This window comes from Myotis yumanensis, unplaced genomic scaffold, assembly GCF_028538775.1.
Source record: "Myotis yumanensis isolate MYYU_CA2020_CCGP unplaced genomic scaffold, mMyoYum1.0.hap1 SCAF_1, whole genome shotgun sequence".
NCBI classification, from domain to species: domain Eukaryota; kingdom Metazoa; phylum Chordata; class Mammalia; order Chiroptera; family Vespertilionidae; genus Myotis; species Myotis yumanensis.
In genome coordinates, this window is record NW_027223752.1 from 221,707,600 (window position 1) to 221,732,948 (window position 25,349).

The 25,349-nt window shown below is 35.1% G+C and overlaps 1 protein-coding gene across 7 annotated transcripts in view; it reads right to left on the reverse strand.

Moving 5' to 3' along the window:
* PCDH7 (protocadherin 7) overlaps window positions 1–25,349 on the reverse strand; it is a 433,237-nt gene that overhangs the window by 178,372 nt on the left and 229,516 nt on the right. For 2 of the 7 annotated variants that reach the window (XM_070398266.1, XM_070398258.1), the window contains exon 3: window positions 22,066–22,161. The exons of the other annotated variants lie outside the window; for them this stretch is intronic. In XM_070398266.1, the coding sequence (XP_070254367.1) occupies window positions 22,073–22,161 (89 nt within the window). In that variant the 3' untranslated portion in view covers window positions 22,066–22,072. The remainder of the gene's footprint in view (window positions 1–22,065; window positions 22,162–25,349) is intronic. 7 annotated transcript variants of the gene reach the window in all.

The following is a 25,349-nucleotide window of genomic DNA, read 5'->3' on the forward strand; positions in this document are numbered from 1 at the left end:
GAACTGGACTCTTCATACTCTATATGACAATGACTCCATTTCATAAATATTCTCTGTCACTATAGAACATAAACTAAATCCCTGTTCCCCCTGACAAATCTCATAAATAGTTAGCCAGTATGTTCTGTAAGCCAGTATGGGATACTCAGTAGGGAAGAAAAACAATGTTTTCCTTTTGATCTTCCAAAAGGCAATTGGGGGAAAATTATCTGATATTTAAAAGATATCATTCAACTCACATGAAGTATTATTTGTGCCAGGAAGAAAGCAAAACTACCACTTTATCACACTTCTGAGCTGTGTAATTTACCATAACAGGTTTGCAGCAAAGTAGGTCAATTTAAAAATTGTTATTAATGAAACCCTGTTATACAGCACTTACCACATGCCAGGTGCTGCATGGAGGAAATGTGTATGTATCCCAGCAGGCTGTGGGGCACACACAGACCCACTCTATGATCTGACCACCCGGGTGAGGATATTTGGTGGGTGCATGAGGCAAAGTGAAGAACTCTAAGCCTCAGTTTCCTCAAATGTTAAATGGGGGCAATAATTCAATTAATACATAATTCAGAGAGCAAAGTTTGGTATGTGAAACTGAAAGTGATCAATAATCAATAGTTAACTCCTTAATCCATGCAAAAACTATCTGTGGGAAAAGGTGCTCAGAAAAGTAATTCAAAGTGTCTAATAACACCCAGTGTCTAATATAGGAAATAGGATTTGAACATGAATCTGTTTGACCTCTAATGCCCACAATTTCACTTGTTATTTAAGACTAGTGTTATTTAAATCCAGAGACTAAAAACTCTGAATTTTGTTTTACATGCATTGATGAGAGAAAACATACCTTAAAGTCATGTATTTCAAACTGAGTTTTCAGCTACAGATTCTCTCTCTCTCTCTCTCTCTCTCTCTCTCTCTCTCTCTCTCTCTCTCTTCCCTCTTATTCTCTCCTGTCTTTTTTATTCTCTCCTGTCTTCCTTCCGAAGCAGTCTTAGATCTATCAGATTAAAAAGTTACATATGCTTTTACTATATTATCTTTTAATCCTCACCTGAGGAAATGCTGAGAGACAGAGACAGAGAGTCAGAGAAAGAGACATCTATGTGAGAGAGAAACATCCATCAGTTGCCTTCCATATACTCCTCAACTGCAACCCAGGCATGTGCCCTGACAGGAATCCAACTGGTACATATGCCTTTAAAAACAAGGCTTAACTGATGCCTTGCACATTTGGACAACCTCCTCTATCACTTCTTTTTTTTTCATTTTTCCAGTTTCCTCTGAATATGTATAGGCACCAAACAAATACTCTGCTTCACATGGCTTCACCACATATTTCCTAAATTGCTTTTCCAAAGTGTCCTTCAGTTCCTGAAGGATTCACAGACTAGGTAGGAATTGACACTCCTCTGGGGAATGTGTTGAGAAAAAAAAAAAACCCAAAACATTTTAACTAGGAATTTGCCAGTAGTGCAGCTTTAAGGAAATAAATGTGAATGACATGTCTGAAAGTGCCCAGAGAATCTTTATGCATTGCGTAGAGGCGACATTCAAAATATTTAACAAACTGGTACAGCGAGGACCTGGGGCATTCGGAATGGACACTGGCCATAAATAACCAGTAAGTCTAGGCTCTGCATTCTGGCCTGAAACAGCCCTGGCTGGAGAGCTGAAGTGACTCTTTGTTCTTGGCACAGTGCTTTCAACAAAGCCGGCTCTCAGTAAATATTCCCTGACCGAGATACATACCAAATGTTATAAAGGGAGGGAGAGATTATCATTTTATGCAGGATCTTGGAGCTGTTACACAAGTCCGTGGAAAGAGATGATTTGTGGACATGAACGTAGGAACAGGAGTTGTCCAAAAAGAAAAGAGGGAAAAGTGTAATAGGGCAAAGGGGAAACACGGGAATGTGCAGGCACATGCACGCTTGAGAAACCTGGGGTTGTTTTACGTCACTACAGAGGATTACATGCCATTTTCAGTTTTCCAACATTTAATGAGAACTACTTTAACCCAGGTAAGTTTCTTGTTTACAGAGAGACACACAAAGGAAGCATTGTCAGGCAGTTCTTTATTAAAGCTGAGTTCAAAATAAGTGGCAAGTGAACTTAACTAACCTTTGAAAAAATCCCTGATTAAAAAATATTCTTTGTGGAAAAAATTATGCACAATTGTGTGAGTAGGTCACGTGTAAGAAGCATGGGGTTTGAGAGTTATTTTAGGAGATTAAAGCAGGAAAGAAGCAAAAAAAGTCTGCTCATGTGTTTACCCATCAAAAATCTCCAACCCTGACCTGATGCGGCGTTACTCTGTTTCTTTCTTTTTTCACTCTGCCATAATATCCTTTCTATACATTTATGATCGCATTTTTTCCTTTAGCAATGTTTATGTTCTTCCCACTGAATCCTGAATTTGTACAGGGAGCAAACGCATACGGTTAATCTTTTTTCTTGCTGGAAGCTAAATGGTACTTGAAACACAGTATCCACTCAAGAAATATTTGCAAAATAAATAGAGTCAAAGAGGAACAGTGGAGACTATTTGGAGAGGAGTTCCTGTGTCTGATATTTAGTTTTTAAGGGCATATTTTAAATAAAATCAAGGAAACATGTCTATTCATCAAATGTATGTTGAAACCTTCATATGAGACAAGGAGTTGTGAGTGAAGCAGACACTGTCCCTTATCTAATATGGCTGTCAGTCTAGTGCAAGAGTCAGATACACAGACAAAGGCTCCTCAGCTGTAATACTATCTCTACTAGAAGTCTGTATATAAAATACAGCTGTGCTAGTTCACGTCACTGGTTTCCAGGAATACTATCTGCAACAATGGCTTTCCTTGGGAAGAGTCCTAGTGATTAGACACTAAAGGTTTGAACTCTTAAGTCATGAATGCCTTATTTCTGAAATTGTTCGGTTCTTGGGTTTTAGGAAATGCTACTCAAAACATTTGGGTCTCGCACAGTCTGTGTGGCTCAGTGGTTGAGCATCAACCCATGAACCAAGAGTTCACTTGCTCAGTTCTAGGTCAAGGCACATGCCTGGGTTGCAGGCTTGATCCCCAGTAGGGGTTGTGTGGGAGGCAGCTGACTGACATCTCTCTCTCTCTCTCTCTCTCTCTCTCCCTCTCTCTCTCTCTCTCTCTCTCTCTCTCTCTCTCCTCTCTCTCTCTCTCTCTCCCTCTCTCTCTCTCTCATTGATGTTTCTATCTCTCTCTTGCTCCTCTCTCTCTAAAACCAATATAAACATATTTCTTTAAAAAAACCCAAAATAATTTGGTTCTGAAGGCTAACATTTATTAATGTACTTAGTTTTAGTATCATTGTAAAAGGCTCAGTTTGAGTGCATATGTAAGAAAATATAATAATACCTCTAGAATCATATAAGCTTCTATAGGCCTGAGTGCTTCTACTTTTCAAAATGCACTTCAGTTTATAGAATTGTCTGCCAATCACAGTTTGTGTAGTTTTCTGTAAAGAATAAACTATAATTTTAAACAAAAAGAGCAAAGCCAGAAAGACATCATATGTAGACTGTCCACTGAAGAAAATATTATAAACTATAAGACTTGCTTGATTGTAAATGTGCAGGAAATTACATTTGGCTCAATTTTAGAAAATATCTATTGCTAGCTATTAGGCTCTTTTATGATTAGTTTTTAAAGTACAGTTTGAAATTACAATTCAAACAAAACCAAAAAGCAAGAGGATAAAAATCAATTGTGCTCATGATTTAGATGTGCGTGTTTTTCTTTTTGTAATGTCAGTCATTGCTTTCCCTTCTTGCAGTCAACATTCTAAGCCACGACCCTTATATGGATTTAAAATTATTATGCCTTTTATGATAAATTGTTTTTTTTTACTTTAAGTGTCTACATTTTATTTATGTTGGCAAATTTCAAAATATTCCACACATAGAAAAAAAATCAAATTAAAAAATTCCCTTTGAGATGAGATTTTAAAAGTCTCTAGTCTATTCCATAGTTTCACAATATGGAAATTGAGGGACAGAGAAACTGATGGATTGCCGGGTTTATTTCCTAAGAAAGATTAAAATGGAGGTTCTTAGTTCCCATTTTGATGCTCTTCTTGCTAAATTATGTTCTCTTACAAGAATAATGGGATTTTGTCCTTGAAAGCAATTTTGATAACCTTGACTTTTATTTCAGCTTTAACAGTAATCTAATGCATAGTCCCAGAGAACTTTTTACTCCCTACTTGCAACACGACCAAGTCTCAACGTAGGGTGTCTCCCCTTCTTTTCAACTACTAATAACATGTAATCTTTGGGTGAAAGTTAAATAAGACTTTATATGTGACTTTCTACTTCTAGTTTCTCTTCAAAATTGGAAGCAAAAAAGAAAAATAAAGAATGCCTGCTTGCTCAATCTATCTCCCACTCTTCTTGAAAAAAATAAATTAAATAAACAAAAGACTAACCAAACCAAAATACTAAATTTGTTTCTCGTCCTTTACTCTCATAGCTAAAGGCCCCCAATTTCTCCTGTCCTTTAATAGTTATTATTCTGGCCCTGGCTGGTGTCACTCAGTTGATTGGGCATCAACTCATGTACCCAGAGGGTTCAATTCCTGGTGAGGGCACTTGTCTGGGTTTAGGCAAGATCCCTGGTAGTGGAATATGCAGGAAGCAGCCAAAAATAATAATAAAAAAACATATTAAACATATTAAAAACACTGCATTTGGGGGCTAACATTAAAAGAGCTAAGAAACACTTTATGGATGTTAATTAGATCTTGTCATACAAACGATGACAGCTATCCCTAAAGAGTAATTAGATAACTCAAAAGAGTGTATTTTTGTTTTGAACACCACTATAAAAGGGAAAGAAGGTAATATGTTTTTAATCCATTAGAGACATTTAAGAATGTCTGACAAAATTTAAATGATTGAGTTACAACTTCAACAGAAATTCTGATGGGCGGGTCTCGCCTGGAATAATATATGCTGATTGGAGAACCATGCTTTACAATTAGACAGTATCTTCCAAGCTCGGACATCTGGCCAGCAGCAGTTGGGGATCCGTAACAAAATACTTTGATTTATATAGCTCTTGCTCTAGAAAGCAAGAGCTCTGAGTTATAGTGTTGACGGTCAGAAACAGCTTACATGTTTAACAAGGCCAGGATAGCCACCTAAATCATAGTGTGCACAGAAAATTAATTATCTTGAAAGATTCCAAGACAAAATGCATTGCATTTTTTTTTTTTACTCTGCAGAGATACTTTCAGATGAAAATGGCCACCCTGTCTGGATATTGCTAGAAGATGAGTCATAATAATTTGCCTATGGGTATATCTGAACTTAGGAAAACAATAATTTCTCTTTTAAAGACATTTTCTTCTTGAGGTTCCAGAACACGTCAAAGATTATTTTGTTCTTGATGGAACGATGCAGATGCAAGGACACAAAAGGGCAAAGTGTGTAACATGACTATCTCGGGCTGGCAAGTTCTGTACGTTCCCCCTTCATTTCTTTCAATGCTGGTGCAGAATGAGGAAGAACCCTGATGTGCGTAGGGAGACCCAACAACATGAGGTGACAACCCTCGGGAGGGATAAGAGCTTAGAATTTTGAATGTTTTTGTCTTTGCATGATTGGTGAATGGTGATCTGATATCTTATCATATGATCTAGAGAGGGAATAGCTTCAGGAAAAAGGAGAGGTTTAGAAAATACTCTAGTCAAACACATTTAAAATAAAATTATTTTTGAAAACAGTGACTCATTCCACTTTTAAAAAATTGGGAAATAATTAAATTTCATGTTTCCCCCCAAAACTAGCCACTAATTTTAAAGATGCCATCTTATAGCATCAGAAATGTGGAAATACAGATTATTTAATCAACTCATCCATCTTCATGCTTTCTCTGATCCAACTTATGGCATCTCCCAGTTGTGATTCAGGATCATGAAAATAAATTCACATTGCAGAATATAGCTACATTTTATTATCTGGTATAAACTCATATATAATTAAATGTAAATGACTATACCTTAAAAACCATCTACAAAATATACTACACAGGTACTGTAATCATAATGTAATATAAACCAACAGGAACTAAGAGTTGTTAAATTTATAATGACTTGGATGTAAGATAATTAACAAATACTTGTGTTTTACAAATTTTAGAGAATTCCGTAAGTCCTTTGTGTGAAAAAGCATGGTAGAAATATGAATTAAAAGAATAAACACTTAAGCAAAACTTAGGGCAATAACTCTCTGAATATCACTTACTCTCCTTGACAGGGATTTTAGGCAATGGGAGGGAGGAAAAGTGCCTCTTTACTATCCACAATTGGGAATAGCATTAAGGAAAAAAAAAGCCCACAACAACAACACTTAAGCAGTTCATCTATAAAATGTGAAAAGAGAAAGGACTTTCTATCTGGGTGTGAATCGCCTGAGTGAGTGGAGTCGCATGTAGAACAATTTCACTTTAGTCTGTTATATGCTGGTGTTTCTAGTCCTGCCACTTACATGGTCTAAAGCTCTGAAGCTGTACAGCTTCTGCTATTTCTGTCTACCCCAGGGAGATAAGAAAAGAAGGACATTTAAGGTTCTCATATGCAAAGATATGAAAAATGAAATGCAGTAAGTCCCCAAATAAATATAACGATTGCCACCGAAGGAGCTTAATACAGCCTGTCATTTCCCAGATGGCAAACGAAAGCTGTGAAGCAGACTTTCCCCTAAGAAAATGAACTGAGACGCACAGGGCAGACTCGGCTTTACACCATTATTGGGATGAGATGATGCGTAGACAATTTAATGGTAGTGGAAAATGGAAATTTTCTTATAAAGCCAAAATACATGCATTTACTGAAGATACATCAAGGGAGCAAAATGAGACATATGTATTTGAAATGGGAAATTAACGTGTTTGTGTCTAATATATTGTAGAGCTTGTCCTGGAATGGTTCATCCATGTAAAAATATGACCCCTCTGATACTGTCATGATCCATAAGACTCAGAGTGACCTTCTGAACAAAGTCTGGTTTGCAGAGTTGAGAGAGGTTTTAACTTATGTCAAAATTTCCATAGATTGAAAACATTATTCTGGAAATGAGAAAAAGGGGTAGGTGGCTTGCTTAGTTGTGTTATTTCTTCTTTTTCTCCTTTCTGATATTCCACTAAAATTTGGCAAGTACCATACATTTTTAAATGCATTGCATATCCTATTTACCATCTATGAACTATGAAAAAACACAGGAATATCCAGCCACTCCATTTGCGAAAGAAATATATATTAAAAAGAGAGAGAGAGAAACAATTTGGTTTAGCACCTAGCACAGGATTGGGCACAAAGGAATGGGCACACTGTTATTAATTGTTAGATTAACTTAATTACCATTATTTTTGTAAAAGAACATAATAATATAATAATGCAAATATATTATTTGGTCTAAAACAGATACCAACAGGGAAGACATCTTTACAATTCAGGGATTTCTAATATTGATAGGGTGCTTATATCCAAACATTTAGAAAATAATATTATCCAGGAAAAGCTACTTGGAAAAGCAACTTAGAAAAATTAAAAAGGAATATAAAATCTCTAATGATTTTAAACCTAAAAATGTAAGCTTAGTTAACATATGGCTTAGTTTTTTATTCTTAGAAGCCTTATATTTGATTGACTAGATTTAGGCCAAAAGCCAGAGGAATCTGTGAGTCAGCCCCTATCAGATCTTCCTGATTATAGCTACCATTAGCTAAGGTTGGAGTTTCATAGGATGGTTTCATAGTGGACCGATGGCATTCCTCTTTGTTTCTCACACTGACAACAGCTGTAACATACCCTACTTCCCATACTTCCCATGGTTGATAAATGCCTGAAATGTAAATGATAAGAGTACCTTAGCTGATTAGAAGACTGACAATAATAGAACTTGGTCTGCAGGCTTATTACCTTTATGGTGAATCCCCGCTGAGCTGTTGTCACTTCAGCAGAAATAATGAGCAAGAGGGACAGCAACTGAGACAAATCCTCTACTAATATACCGTCAGGACTCTCACTGCATCTCAGGATTCTCACTCCCACTCACATAGAATGACTACAATTAACTGACCACCTTTCTACTCAATTGAAAAAAACAAAAATCCATGAGTCCACAAACACATACCCACACACACATACACACATAAACCCCGTAGCTTTTAATAATTTGAGGACAAATACTTTGAAAATATAATGATAGGCTGATCCACCTGAACAATCTAAGTGATGTTTCTTGGCACAAATCTTTGGTGCTATAACTCCCTATTGCAATGCCAGAAATTTTCACATTGTATTGTTCCTGAATTTCTATCAATTAAAGAGATAACTGTCTACTAACCATTTTTTAATTGCACATATCCCTATTTTTGTATCTTAACATAAGAAGGAATTCAGCTCATATAGTTTGTTTCCTCCAAGACCAACTTGAGTCATTCACAAACTAATATAAATTTGCTCAACTGAATTATCTTGCTGATGTCAAGCTCAGAAGAGGTGTACACGATAAGTATGAGTGTTGATTGAGAAAAGAGGCAGATTGCCAACACTGGAAAATAGATTACTTTGTGGATGGAAAGGAGTGGAAGAGATTAGTTGGGCCAGAGAAAATGTTTTAAAGTTATTGAGACAAAATTCAAAACAACGCCTTATGGGCATGTTCTTTTTGACCAATGCATCTGCAGGCAGCTTACCCATATCTGCTATGACGGATGAATCAGTTTGGTTCTGTTTGTAGCAGAAAGATGGAAATAAGAGCAATGAGATGGTACTAGGTCAGAAGATCAATAGATAAGTGTATGCAAGGGCATTGCATAGCAATTGATGACAATCTTACACAATGAGCAATCACCAAGATTAGATTTTCAAATCACAAGAACAATATGGGGTTAGGGTGGGGGTGGGAAAAGGACTGTGTTGGAATGTTGAAAGAGAAAAAGAAATGTTGAAAGAGAAAATAATCCACATGGAAGACCTATCTAGTAACCCTAAGTTCTCATTTCAGTGTCAAATAAAAACTATGACTTACTTCTTCTGAATTCAAATACTTTAGTCACCTAGACTTTTTAGTGGAATCAACCCTAAATTTTAAAAATCTGTATTCAAAAAGAGAGCTAATTCAGTTTATTCAGATGAAAGCATTTAAAAAAAATTATTTCCCTTTTCCTCAACTCAGTACAGATATTGTTGGTTTAATCTATGGTCCTATTTTAGGTTTATCGTTTTATGTTGTGTTAAAACATGTGAATATAATTGAAGTTCACACAATAAATGGAAGAGGTCCCCTTGGTGACCAAAGTTTATTTGTATCAATAATATCCAGAAAATCCTGGGAAACATAATAAGATACAATGGAAGATAAATGATATTTTAATTAACTGATATTTGAGAATTAACAGGTCTCATTTAATTTTTAGTCTCATGACTATTTTTTCTGTTTATCCATATTTTTAACTATTTGTAGCCCAACATTTCCATACTTGATTCATTTTCTTTTTTTAAAATATATTTTTATTGATTTCAGAGAGAAAGAAAGAGGGAGAGAGAGATGGAAACATCAATGATGAGAGAGAATCATTGCTTGCCTTCCTCATGCACTCCCCACACTGGGGACTAAACCCGCAACCAGGGCATGTGCCCTGACCAGGGAATTGAACCGTGACCTCCTGGGTCATAGGTCGACCCTCAACCACTGAGCCACGCCAGCTGGGCTGATTCATTTTCTTTTATTCTGAAATAAGCAACCCCATGTGTAAGAATTGTGCCTCTAACATTTAGCATGAAACTTACAATCTGTAATTTCTTTACCAGAGCTTTTCTATGACCATCGTGTAAAAGTTGCATAGAAAAATATCCCCCAAATGTGGCTATGCCAAAGGAGTTCCACTTACACTTAACCAAAAGATCCTGGTTAACTAGTGTGTCTGGATAGTGCCCTGTTACATGACCCAGCCACAGCCAATTTAGTCTCCAAAGCCATCTACATCGAGATTGACTTTTAACTGCAAAATATTCTATTATATCCATTCTCTATGCCTTCTCTACTTGGATGCTGCATCTCCAAATTGCACTGGAGGACTGACCCTTTTATAAATAAGTAGGAAAATTTTCTTCCTCCTTTCCTTCCTTCCTTTCTTTCTACCTTCTTTCTTTTCTTTATTTTTTTCATGTTTTTTTTCATCCTCCTTCCCTTACATTCTATTTCAAACCATCTGTACAATGCATACATGAACTATTGGGAGTCTAATGTATGTTACTATGTCATCATTTTACAGGTGACAAAATAGATGACTATTCAGTGTAAGTGCTTTGCTCTTCCATCCTATTACTGATCGATCAAATCTATGTCTGCTTTCATTTAGGACTTGTGCTAAATAAAAGAAAGAAAGAAATAAACAACCACTTCCCAAAATAGATAAAGGCACACATTTTTAGCACTATAAACCGCTTCAGAGAAAAGGCAACTTTTATTTTCAGTTTAATTGTCTAAGCATTTCATTATCAACAAAGTAAATCCGTAGATGCCAGGATCATGGGCACTAAAGTAACCCACAAACACTTGAAATTGATTTAATGCTATCAGACTTCTGGAAGAATAAGTAATATACACATCATACAACTATAAGAATCATGTTTTCATCTAAACGATAGCCATGTGAAAGTAAACTCTGTAACCTTTAATAATAATTTATGTTTTTCTTTTCCAAAATATGCTTAGCAATGAGCAGTTACAATATTTAATTCTACTTTTTTCCTGAAGAGATATAACTCATCCAATAAGATGAACTAACTTATATTTCTGACATTTGGACTTTATAAGAGCCCTGAAAATAGTTCATCAATCTAATTACTAATGGTGCTGTATATATCACATATTTCCTTAGAGCAAACCACCCTGAAATCTCAGTTATTTATAATAAATCCTTGGCTTAAAAAAATCTTCATATTGCTAAAATGTTCCTTTCAGTTCCCCTCAATTTATGAGCAAAATTTAAAAACATAGTCATTCTCATTATTGAATCTCATAAATAAACTGCTGTTGGAGGTAAAAGCCAAATGTATATTGAAGAGCCACTGCAATGCTGAGCAATGACATCTTTGAAAAATGTTAATGATGCTTTACATCAAATTGTAGAAGATTCATTACTTTCTTAAACTTTCTGAACCATCTAATTTTGCTAACTCGTGTTTTGGTCCTCACACTATTGAAATGAGGTTCCCCCACTTATAAAATATAACAAACATTTACATAATTGATATCTCCTTGAAGTACTTTTTAAACATTTATCTTTATTGTTGAAAGTATTACAGATGTCCTTTCCGCCCCCCCCCATGACTCCCTCCACCCTGCTCCTGCACCCCTCCCCAGGCCTTTACTGCAGTATTGTCTGTGTCCATGGGTTATGCAAATACCCATATAAATTTTTCAGTTAATCTCTTCTTAACCCTTACCTCTTCTCTCTGAAATATGTCAGTCTATTGCATGTTTCAATGTCTCTGGATCTATTTTGTTTATCAATTCTATTTGTCTATTAGATCCCACACATAAGTGAGATAATGTGATACTTGTCTTTCTCTAACTCTCCTTGAACTACTGTTCACTTTTATTAGTTACATTAAAATAAAATGGTTAAAAAATATAGCTATGTTTGGAAAATATATTTACCTAGTAATATACTTCAAAAATATAATTTTAAAATACTTTTTTGGCTTATCTGTTCATGGTACTTTTTCTTTTCTAAAAATTTGTTCTTAAATGGATAATGAGGTAATATGATTTTTATCTTTTGTTAGTTGCTATTTTAATGATGGCAATGATTTATTGTATGAAATTCTTTGTGTGCTTGATCTCAATTAAATTCATAAATTAAAGGTTTTTTTTTAATGTAAGAAACAAAATGCTATATGCTCTTAATGAACTATACCTGTATACTATTAAAGAACAATGATGTCCCATAATCATTTATTTTAGTTGTATTCCATTTCACTTCAGATTGAAGTCATTTACTTTGTTAAAATATCTTTGTCCAAGAACTTTAAATGTGGTTGGTCAAAAATACATGAATAATTATTCTAAAAACTAAAAAAGAGTTGTTAAAAGCTGAATTTTATGTTCCATAAAATATATTTCACTTTCTAAATTTATTCTATAATTCTAAAAATAATGAATTATAGATATACATGGATGCATTTTTTTGTGATATATAATATACTAGAAGTCTGTTGCATGAAGAGATTTGTGCAATAGGCCTTCCCTTCCCCTGGCTGCCGGCACCGGTTTTCCTCCGGCACCCGGGACCCAGGCCTTCGCTCTGGCTGGAGCCTTCCGTCTTTGCTCCGCCGCTTTGCGCCTACTTATGCAAATTAACCGCCATCTTTGTTGGGTTAATTTGCATACTCTCCTGATTGGCTGGTGAGTGTAGCGGAGGGACGGTCAATTTACATGTTTGTCTATTATTAGGTAAGATGATATGACTCTAAATGCAACCTGGATGGTCATAAATAGATTCTGTATTCTTTGAACTATATTTGATATGTTGCTATATGTACATAGCACTCAAATATCAATGAAACATATTCTGGAAATCTGAAGCAGTGCCTATCTGCCCAGTTAACCATATAAGACATCTAAGAAGAGCCCTTTAGCAGCCTGGCAGGGTACTATTAGCTTTCTATCTCCTTCACTATTACTTTCCTGTGTTCCCATTTCACTTGCGTGCCTTGTCCTGCAACAAACAAACAATCAAATGAACGTTTAGCATGTTTGAAAAACTATAACCTTCTAAGTCATTGATTCTTTCAATACATCTGTAGTTTTCTGTGCCTAGTTTTAATTGATCTCGTCCTCTCTTTACTGTCTCATAGGAAAACACTCTACCTCTCATAGTCCAGCATATATTTTCAATCTCTAAGGCATAACCACAGTTTTCATAAGTTCAATTACTACAAAACATAACCAAATAATTTGATCTCTGCTTCCTTTTTCACTGCCACTGAAGCCAAAAATGTTTGGATAGTGGTCCCTAACCTAATGTGATCTAGCAGAGTTTGCAGTAAAGAAAGTTAATGTGTTAGCAGAAAGTACTTTTCCATTGATTTTCATGATAAAATTAGAATTTCAGTCCCCTGGAAGAAAATGTCTTATGGATATATATAAAAAAAATACTTACTATGCAAAACCTGTGTTAGTCACATATTTAAAGACACATCATATACAATGTAATTTTGAGAACTTGTTCAGAAACAAGTGAAAAGTCATTGATAGCATGGGGCTTAATTGGAAAGCAACTTTATATTAGCCAAAACACCTTTGGAAAGCCATCAGCACTCTCAACCTCATTCTTTGTTCTCAATGTAAATAAATAATCAGATGTTCTATTTAGTTAATTGATGCCTGTTGTTCTGATTAGAGTGGACAGGCAAGCTTAAATAATGGTGGTTGAGTCTGATTAATGCTTATGAGTGGAAGCCTTTGGTAACTTGCCCTGCTTACTCCATGTCAACTCTGGGATGCTGCATACTGGGGTGTCCCCAGTCACAAGATGGTGGTGATAAGATCTTATCATGCAGATCCTGATTTTAAGTTGGAATATCTTTGTGACTGGTTTTTCTGCTGGCAGAAGCTGTTAGTCAGATGCAAAGAATGTTTGTAATGTAAACTTCACAAAGGGTGCCAACTCACATTCCCTTCCAGGAGCACAGTAGGCTACAACACCTAGTGTGTCTCTGTTTCTTATCAATAAAATTATTTGTTTGCTTTTCTATTCTATCCTGATGATTTAAGATCAGTGGTGAATCCAAACATACAAAGTAAAATGCAGTAAATGTGGTTACTCACAGACTGGGATTAAGGAAACTTGGATCACAGATCTCTCCCTAACTGAATGACCTTGAAAAAGTTACTTTTTAAGAAAGGCACTTTCTCATCATTTTTTAAAACTGAATTTTAAAATGAGAAATTTTCATAATCTCTTCCAGAGAAAACAATTTATGACTGTATGTGAATGAATGCTTTATGTTCTATACCTTAGTACATTGAAAACAATCACTCATTAAGTTATTTTTGCAAGTCATATTTTTTATAAATTTAAATTTAGTCATGCCCTATCCAGTTTGGCTCAGTGGATAGAGTGTTGGCCTGTAGAATGAAAGGTCTCAGGTTTGATTCTGGTCAAGGGCACATGCCTGGGTTGCAGGCTTGATCCCCAGTGTGGGGCATGCAGGAGGCAGGATTCTCTCTCATCGTTGATGTTTCTATCTCTCTTGCCCTCTCCTCTCCCTTCCTCTCTAAAATCTATAAAAATATATTTAAAATAAATAAATAAAATAAATTTAGTCAGTCACACTACAATGAAAAATAACATTCAAAAACAACAGAATACCTAGGAATAAATTTAACAAAGGAGATGAAAGACTTGTACTCAGAAAGCTATAAAATACTGAAGAAGAAACAAATAAATAAATGGGAGCATATACCCTGCTCATGGATAGGAATAATTAACATTATTAAAATGTCTATACTACCCAAAGCAAACTACAGATTCAATGCAATTCCTATCAAAATACTAAAGGCATTTTTCACAGAATTAGCACAAATAATTCTAACTTTTATATGGAAAGAAAAACAAAGTTGGAGGAATCAGGCTACCGAATATTAAGCTATACTAAAAGGCTGTAGTAATGAAAACAGCATGATACTGACATAAAAACAGACACATAGATCAATAGAACAGAATGGAGCGCCCAGAAATACACCCACCACATGGTAAAATTAATCCATGACAAAGAAGGCAAGAATATAATAGTCTTTTCAATAAATGGTGTTGGGAAAACTGGACAGATATAAGCAGAAAAATGAAACTAGACCACTTTCTTACACCATATTTATAAAACACCCAAAATGGATGAAACACTTAAATATAAGACCTGAAACCATAAAACTCATAGAAGAAAATACAGTAAGTAAACTCTTTGACATTGTTCTTAGCAATATTTGTTTGGCTATATCTTCTTGGACAAGGAAAACAAAAGAAAAAAACACACAAAGGGAACTACATCAAACTAAAGAGTTTTTGCACAGTGAAGGAAACCACCAATCTACTGAATGGAAGAAGATTCTCGCCAATGATACATCCCACAAGGGGTTAATATCCAAACTATATAAAGAATTTATACAACTTAACAGCAAAATAAAGTGATCCAGTTAAAAATGGGCAGAGGATCTGAACAGACATTGCTCCAAAGAGGATACACAGATGGCCAATAGACATATGAAAAGATGTTCAAGGTCACTAATCATCAGAGAAATGTTAATTAAAACCACAATGAGATATCATCTAGCACCTGTCAGAATGGCTAACATCAATACATCCACAAACAAGTGTTGACTAGGGTGGGGAGAAAAGGAAACCCTAATGCACTGCTGGTGGTATTACAAATTGGTGCTGACACTATCAAAAACCGTATGGAGGTCCCTCAAAAAATTAAAAATAGAACTACCATATTACCCAGCAATTCCACTTCCAAGTATTTATCCAAAAGAAGTCCAAAACACTAATTTAAAAAGATATGTGCACCCCTATGTTCATTGCAGCATTATTTACAATAGCTAAGATATGGAAGTAACCCAGGTGCCCATAGATAGTCGAATGGTGCATATATACAATGGAATTTACTCACCCATAAAAAAGAATGAAAACTTGCCATTTGCAAGAACATGGATGGACCTAAAGGGTATTATGCTAAGTGAAATAAGTTAGAGAAAGACAAATAACATATGATTCTAATTAAATGTGGAATCTAAAAAAACAAATGAACAAACAAAACAGGAAAAAAAAAAACCTTATAGATACAGAGAACAAATGGATAGTTCCCAGACAGGAGGAGGATTGGGGAGGATGAGTAAAAAAGGTGAAACAGATTAAGAAGTACAGATTGCCACTTACAAAGACAGTCATGGGTTATAAAGCACAGCCTAAGGAATACAGTCAATATTACAGTAACTATGTATGGGGTCAGATGGGTACTAGACTTATTGGGAGGACCCCTTTGTAAGTTGTGTCTAATCACTTGGTCTATACCTGAAACTAATATAATATTGTATGTCAAATTAATTGGAAAATAATTTAATTACAAAATAAAATACCATTCAAAATAGACAGAGTAAAGAGTAGAGTTTACTTCCACAAATGAAAATCAGTGCCTTTCTCTTCAGAAGGATAGCTTTGATAAGATGAGAGAATTGCACTAAAACACCATAGCATTGGCAAACTACTACAAGACTTGTGTTACAAATTCTCAAGCACCAAGTCCAATGAAAACTCTGAGAATTATGTCATCAAATTCCAGTACAGTATTATAACTCCTATTATGTCTGATGATTATCAAGAAATCACTGTCAATTGAGGTTGGAATTCATTTTGTCTCACTAGCTATCTTGTAAATTAATTCCTTTAATAATGGTTGTGAGAAATTATCCAGCAATCTAAATTTTAACATCTTTAGTGATACTAGTGATACTGACTTTAGAAAACAAGACTATTCTATGGAGCAGATTTTATTAAGCATTTCTTATAATAATACGTTACATCTTTTTAAGCAATTTTCTCCCTTTTAAGCTTACTGGCATTTGTTCTACCCTCAGAAGTTACAAAGAATGAGTAAAATACTTTCTCTCTCTTCTGCATTAAAATGCTTCCAATATCTCAAATTGCTGTGCCTTCCTTAACCTGTCTTCCTTAGAGCAACCATTTTCTTGGATTCACACATTTTTTTAAAAGTATATGTATATACAGCAAAAGAGAAGAAAAAGCATCATTTTTCCCTTTTGAATTAGAAGCCTTCTTAGAAACTATGTAAGAAGCCTGCATATAAAAGGTAATTGATGACATAATCATAGCACTCCATGCTACGGGGTCAAAGCTACTTCTCAGAACCCTTCTGAAGAGAAAGCTCCAGAGAGAAAAATAAGTCAACACGTATTATGACTAAATACTATATCCCTGATTATAGCTTGGTCTCCATATTTTACATGAGGAAATCATGTTCCAGAGAGGTTGAATGTATTTTATTGGCAAACCTAAACAAATACCAATTTCTAAAATTCCTAGTTGTCTATATTCTGTAGAGAGTCGGAAGTTACTTTAAAAACCAGGTAGTCAAATCCTTCATTTTAGTGAAGTGAGTGAGGTCGTGGGAGGGACAGTGATTAATCCACATCTCCTGCATTTTTCTCCCCTCTTTCTAAAACACTAAAAGGCAGAGTAAGAGGTAGTAAATTAGACATGTTGCACATAGCACATCTCTTCAATAGCACTGATAGACAAAGCAGGTAGAAGTTTTCTGTTGTTAAGAATATTGCCTAGGAACTTACATATAATCAAATAACTAAGGGGCATTTCTTTGAGCAGGTAATCTAAAGAAGGAGCAGGGAGCATATATTCATACAATTTACAAAACAACATTCAGTATTACAGAGAAAGAGTTTATGTAAGCACTGGAACTTCGGAGAATATAAAGTCAAGCACTTTAATTACCATATGGCAGACATTCATTAAGATTACATAGGTTCATAATATACGTAGCACATTTGGAAATGAAAACGTTGAGTAAGGTCAGGGAAAAGGCATGTGGCATAAAAGGTATTCTGGGCAAGCAAATTAAATAAATTTCCCAGTTCTAGAAAAGGCCATATATTCTGTGTGGGCGCTCACTGAAAGTCAGATATGCAGGGCCGCTGAGCGAGTGCCCTAAATTACTCATAAATAGGACTCACCAAGTGACATGGACAGCAATTTGGCATCAAGGAAGAGTTCACATAAATAACGGATCTACTTTTCAGTAACTTCTATTAGGGAAGGTCCACATCTGACAGGGCATGCTTTACACATCTTTCAATCTTATTCTGTGCAAGGTTGACCTCCCTGTAACGTGTGTGAGCACATGTTATCAGTTAGTCATCAAAGTCAATAATTTGCATTGAGAAAATAATTTTTGTTTTATGTTGCTTTGGTTTTGTTTCTCTTTTACTGCCCCTGATATTATTATCCACTTAAGGAATTTTTTTTTTTAGTGCCAAATTTGTAAAAATAGTGAATGGGATTCTTAGGAAATAATCCTTCTCAGGCACCAACTAATTGAATATAATATCAGTACTCAATTAAAAAATACAAAGAAAAGACTAAAAATTATTTTACCTTCATCTTTACCTTTATTTTTAATGCTAATTCATTTTTTTTCTATTTTTTGCACCCATTTTTATACAGACTTATGTTTATTTTATTTATGTAGTATACTCTATAGTGGGGCCTTGACTTACGAGTGTCCCGACTAACGAGTTTTTTGAGATACCAGCTGTCTCTCGGCCGATTTTTTGCATTGAGTTGATAGAGTAATTTGAGTTAATGAACTCCTTAACAAGCTCGGTCTTGGAACGAATTAAACTCATAAGTCAAGGCCCCACTGTATACTATCCAAATCACACCTCTATTATGTACTACTTCAGATCAAAGCAATATATGATTATAAACTGTACCTTTTTTTTCCCTCTGAAGGTATTTAAATGGATTCCCTGGGTTCTTCAAACTGACCAAATATAAGAATATAAAGTGGGGGAGCCCATCCCGTTTATGGAAAAGAATTTTGCACTAAATGAATGCTAAAAGGATTGACAACCAAATAGCACAAAGTGACGAGAAAGACTGGGGCAGTTAGCCCAGAAAAGAATGCACAAGGAGACATTGTATATATACACCATGACAGAGTGTCTGTCCGAATTTAGGTCTTGGAAGTATTTTCATTTGGGAAAGAAAGAGAACTTATTTTGTGTTTCCCCAAAGGGAAAACCCAGGATAAATGAGTTGAAGTTACAAGAAGGCAGATTTTTGACCCGATATAAGAAAAAGCCTGGAAGTTAAAGATGTTCCAAAATAGAGTAAGCTACCTCTGCATTTTGTGTCAACCGGATTATACAAGCAGAGATTCGTGTAATGATGATGAGAGACACATGTACAACCAAAGACGGGACTGCTTGACCATATCTCTCTACCAGGTCTTAAAATTCCATGACTAATGGAGCAAACATTTGTTCTATGCACTCCACATAAATAAAAATAGATATGAAGTGATCCTTATATTTACAGTTTGACTGATATATTCTGTGATTACCCTGGTAGAGAGTGTGGTGGGAGGAATATTTTGACTTGTATCCTAATTTTCTGTCAAGCCCAGTCTGAACTGTACTCTCCAGGCACCTTTTTAGTTCTAAATACATAACTCCAAATTAATTCTTAAGCCCTTATCTTGCTCTCCAAAATCAGCATATCTTAACTTGCCCTTTCTCTTCCTAGTCATTTTACCTCAAAGGTTTTTCTAAGAATAATGGAAACATGAACTCATAAATAAGCTTCTTTTTCTCTAGCTACATTGATTTTTCCTTCCAAGTTTTATTTCATATTCTTTTAAAATCCTTGCAGTTCCCATAGATTTCAATTATGTTTCCTTCAATTTTGTATTGCTTTTCTACTTATTCACTTTTCCAAAATTTTTTTCTCAAATATATTTTTCTTCCTCTTGGTTTGTCCTTTTTTTTTTTCTCATCTATATTTTACTTCTCCACCTTTTTTTTCTTGTGTGTAAACCAATAAGACTGTCTTTATATGCATATTTCCTTTATTTACCAATAAAGTAAAAAAGAATTTCTCCTATTACCTTTCCTCAAAACTGTATAACATTTGCTAAAATTTTCTTCTTTCCATATGAAATATAAGTATACCTATGCTTATTTTTGACCACTATATTTGATAAGTTTTATAAAATTTAAATTATCTTTTTGCTTCAAAGGCAATCATTCATAATTTCTTGGTTTTTACTTGCAGGTCATAAATGGGAGAAATAATGAATTATTTTTTAAATAGAATATATTGAGTCACCTGTTAAGCTAGTAATTGTCAAGAGCCACAAGGCAAGGGGAATAAACACAGAGTAGAGGGAAGTAGGGATGAAAAAGGACCAAATCAGGGCAAAAAAGATAAATGACTGTTTTGTAAACATGCATTCATGTGTTCCAGAATAAGTGAGTAACAAGCACTGTGGACAGAGAAGAGTTCATAAAGGATGAGAGGAAATCACTGTGCTCTGGAAACTCAGAACTGAGTATAAATGTGAGTCCCAGCTTTGCTTGGGAGGATTCAGGAGAAGCTACCCAAGGCCCACTCCACCCCACTTCAGTCAATTCTGAGTGATGTTAGCCACGTTAGATTTCCCTAATCCTTATTTTTATCTATTAAATATGGGTAGTAATAACTCCTAACTCTCATTTCCTTTGTGTGGATGAAGAAAATGGAGATTCAGCTCACTAACACTGTGCCTGACACACAGTAAACCCTCCGTACATTTTTGCTGCTATTACTATTGTAAAGTTTTCTAAACACACCCAGCGGGGAAGACTCCACATGGAGGACCCAACTATGCAAAGGACTGTAAACACAAAAGAGTGCATCAACTGAGAAAGGGGCAAAAGCCAGAGCACAGTGTGCATCAGGAGTGAAAGCATAACATATAGACTAGAAACGTGGGCAGAAATAGGATCATAAAGGACAACCAATGATTTCAGAGCTTCACTGGCTAAGAGGCCACATACTCCTTAATGAAGAGCAATTGTCCAGTCTTAAAGGGTTAATGATTGCATTGATGAAAATCCGTGTAAATGAAAATGGTTTGCTTTGTTTTTGTACACAAACAAATCTTAATTATGCTATTATTTAAAAAAAACAACACACACCACAAATAATACCACCACATACATGCATACCTACAGACACACACACACACACACACACACACCGTTTGTTTTTTTAAGACATCTGCCAATAATCTCTCTAGCCCAAAGGTAGTGAGTGATCTAGTGACACGTCTCCAGGATCTTGAAAGAGTCACCAGGATGTAGTGCAGAGCCTGAAACATCCTCAAAACAAGCCTCTGCAGGAGCTGGGAGAACCAGTTCCTCTAGTGAAAAAGGAAATCAAGAATGTGGGTGTTTCCCTGTGATGACTCAGTGCTTATGTTTTATAAGTTACTAGAGGACCGGTGCACAGATTTATGCACTGGTGGGGGGCATAGCCTGCAGGAAATGCCCCCTTGTGGGAGTGCTGCTCATCCCCGTCAGCCAAGCAGCACTCCCACTGTGGGAGTTCACTGACCACCAGGGGGCAGCTCCTGCATTGAGCATCTGCACCCTGGTGGTCAGTGCACATCATAGCAACTGGTTGACCAGTCGTTCTGGTCGTTCCACCATTTGGTTGCTGGGCTTTTATATACATAGATGACTGCTGGAGTTTGAGCCCTGAGGGACTAGCTCCTTTCAAAAGGTAGCAGCCTGAAAGAGGTAATCATGGGAAGGCTGAAGGAAACATTCCCTCCATCTCTTTCAAATGCCACCAGCTGAGTGCACAAGAGAAAGTATTACAGAAAGAGATTAGCATACATTTGGGTCTCACATCTGAATGACATGGCTTTGTAGGGTATTTAGATTTATTTGAACTGGCTTATACCTAATTTTCTAAATCCAGATAAGTAAGCATTATAATTGGTGTGCCTACAATTTTTTGCAATGCTTTTGAAAATTTAAATGCTATAATAATTAAATTTGAGTTAAAAGTTCATAAGACAACCCGTTTCATATTTTTCAAAGCCATGTTCTATAACAATTGTTTGAAGAATGTTGAAAGTGGTATAAATTAAACAAACATACACTTTCCCTTTCTTTCCTACATAATTAGTTGAGGACAGGTCATCCACTTTTCTAAAAAGGATATCTTTAATTAATGTGTCCTCTTTACATTTAAAAAATAAATCGACAACAAGAAATCATGAAGCGCAGAGCATGCTGAAACATGTACAGATATACTCGGGTTGAACAATACTTCCACATCAGCAGGCTCTGTGTCGTGGATAAATGCATCTTCTAAATGCAAAAGAGGCAACTAACAGAGAACTCAGAAGAGGGAGAGCTGCCCTGCTTGGAGAGAACCGCCATACCTGTTGATTAATGGAGAGGCCTTAACAGCACTCTTCTTCCATGCGTCTTGCCGTGAGGAAAGGGAAGGAAGGGAAGGGTAGTGATGGCAGCAACACCTGGGGGGAGGGAGATGGGGAAATATGTAAAGGGAAGATCAGCAGCCCCTCTGCACGGTGTCCATCCACAGACCTCGCCAACAAAACAATTTTCAAAAACCCTGAGCTTGGTTTCTTTATTTTTAAAAAAACATCTAGACCAATTTCAAAGAGATTGTAAACGAATGAGATATTTTAAAAGAAGTTAATCAGAACATTCTCACAACTATAATCTTCTAAGTCTAGAGAGACAGGGGGCTGCACAGCCTAATGAGCTACCATGGTAGTCAAGCTCTTTGACTAAACAGGGTAGCTTAAGGCAGGACTTTGACATATGGGCATAGTTGTTTTTTTGTTTTTTTTTCAAATTTAAGAAAAACTATAGCATAAACAATACCAAATATGTATGTATATGCATTTTATTCTCCAACACAGTAGCATTTCTATCATTCCCTATATGTGCTTCTACCTAATTGCAATATAACTGGCTCACAATGCACTTTCCTTTTTACATTCTCCTAAGGGCATGTAGTTTTGATATCAAAATAAATTCAACTTGTTAACCTAATAAAAAAGAACTAAATTTAGTAGAACCCTTATAGACTGCAAGAGGACAAACTAATAGAATTTGTGAAAAGCTTCATGTTTTAATTATATTTTTGTAGACATGGATTAATCTCAACTACATGTAAGTTTTCAAAAGAAAATATATAGAATTATATGGAAAGAATATAATGAAAATGTTTAATAAACAGTTGATATTACAGTAAATTATCTGAATTTTAATAGTGAGCAATTGCTTGAACAATATCATTGTATAAAATAATACCACACCTAAAAACCAAATACTACCAATTTGCTTTCAGTGTTTGTTTTTTAAGAAATCTTTAACTTTGCATGTTTGTTTAAATAAAAATTACCTATGAAAATTGATTTTTTATACTATTGAGACAAGCTTTTATAGATAGTAGAGAGAAACTTACAAAAATAGATGCATGTTTTATTGAGAAGAAAAGGGGTTTTCTACTGTGGTGGGCGCTGCTGGTATTGGAGAAAGCTATGCATGTGTGGAGGCGGGAGGAGTATGGAAAATGTCTGTGCCTGCTCTCAATTTTGTTGTGAATAAAGCTGGTCTAAAAAAATAAAGTCTTAATAAAAAAAAATAATGAAAACAAGTATTGTAAGAAATAGAAACAGGAGAAAATTAATTTTTTTCTGTTGAAAAAATGTTTTTTGACCCCCAACACCAATATGTCTCTTACTGTATTATTTACAAAAGGGCTGGACATTCTTGAAATTTTTTTCTAAAGACAGAGATTTTCTTGAATGCAAGTTTGCATTCTTGTTTCTGAATGTGATTCTAACCTCTAATCCCGATGTATAGAAAAGTAGCTATCACAGGAATCTTTGGGATTTGGAGCATGATAATCCTTTAGGTTTTTGTCTTAATCCTGTTTAGATAGCAAGTCTCAAAACCTTACAACTTCTCAACCCCTCCGGTCTTTGACACACTGCTTACTATTAGCCATCATCTCTGTTTAAATTAACAGGACCCACCTAATGCTTAGGCAATAGTATTAGTCAGCCCTTGAATTGAGAAATTTGGAAACTAACTAGTTATAATAAAAGATTAGCATAAAAATTGTTGAAGGTATATGCAACCTTTAGGTCTGTTGAATTAAAAGAAACAAAATCAAAGTAGCATATTTGATATTTTCTGTATGATTGAACATAATATTTTATAGCTTTAGTTTTTTCCTTATAATTTTTTGATTTTGTATTTCATTTAAAATATTAATTGTGGTTATACATCATATTTTAAAAATTAAATCACCCTCTAAAATGAAAACCTACATATTCCAGTAATATCAAAGTTAAAAAAAATAAATCTAATTATTCCTACATTTAAATATTCCTAAGTGATTATTTTGGGATTAGCACTTTGTCTTTGGAAGAATCAAAAGTGGGAATCTCACAAGCAAAAAAAAAAATCTACATGTTCTTAATCTACATGTTCTTAATGCCATGTTCATGACATGGCATTTTTTGGTATGTGGGTCTGTAATAGCCTATAGATTTTACATATGGTAAATTATTCCTTTGACTTTAGGAAGGGCAGATTATTATGAGATAATATACTTGGAAATTAGCATTGCACTGTAAGAGATACAAAAATAAGCAGATGAGGAAATTTGGAAAATAAATACATATGCATAAAACAGAAGAACACTAATAATTTAACTTATCAAGATGTAAATAAGTAATAGAAAATGACCCCATAAACAAATGAACTTATAAATAACTGAAATAACACAGACTGATAACCAAAATGATTAAAGTGAAATTTTAGAGTCATGAATTCAGAGAGTGGAGAATAAAACTTTATGGATTAAGGGAAATAAAAGTGAATGCTTTTTTTTCATATTTGAAAGGTCAAAATAATAAAATAATCTCTGTACAAAAAAAAGGGGCATTTGGTAGATATTGGTTTATGGACAATAATAAGAGCTAGATTTTTACCTGGATAAGAAAGGGAAAATGGCCCATATGATAAGTGAAAATAAAAAGTAGATGGAAAGATTGTTTGTGCTTATTATTGAGCTGCATTGCAATATAGAATCTCTATGAGATTGGTTTTCCAAAAAGACAGGGATTTGAAAGTCTCTGTCATGTAGTTGAAACAACAGGAATAACTTAGAGAATGTTCTAGGGCAGCCCATTCCAATGTTTGTCTCATCTACTTTCTGTTTTTGAAAAAATGTATGGTCAAGATAGAAATACTGATGTTAAGATATTGATGCTCACAACTGTGTGATTTAGGGAAAGGGCAGAGAACACAATTTCAGATTGAATTGCTAAAGGCTTGGTTCCTATCCTCAAGGAATCCAATCTTTAGGTGGGGTAAAACTAAAGGTCAAATGTTGGAGTGACTGCAAGTTAAAAACAATAGGGGAGTAAAGATTGATAAGACAGTGAATTTCTTCTTAACAAACTGGGTAGGATACAGATAAAAGATGGAAGAAAACATAGTTTGTAGAAAGAGAAACTGACAGCCTAATGCAGTGTGGTGGGGAGGAGGTTGTTGAGCGTTGGTGCATCTGAACTTTGTCCAACCGGAATAAATTGTATGGTGGAAGAAGAGTAGGCCACACCATGAAATATATTGTACTAAAGCACAGGGATTGAGCGTCGAACTAAAAATGAGGAGG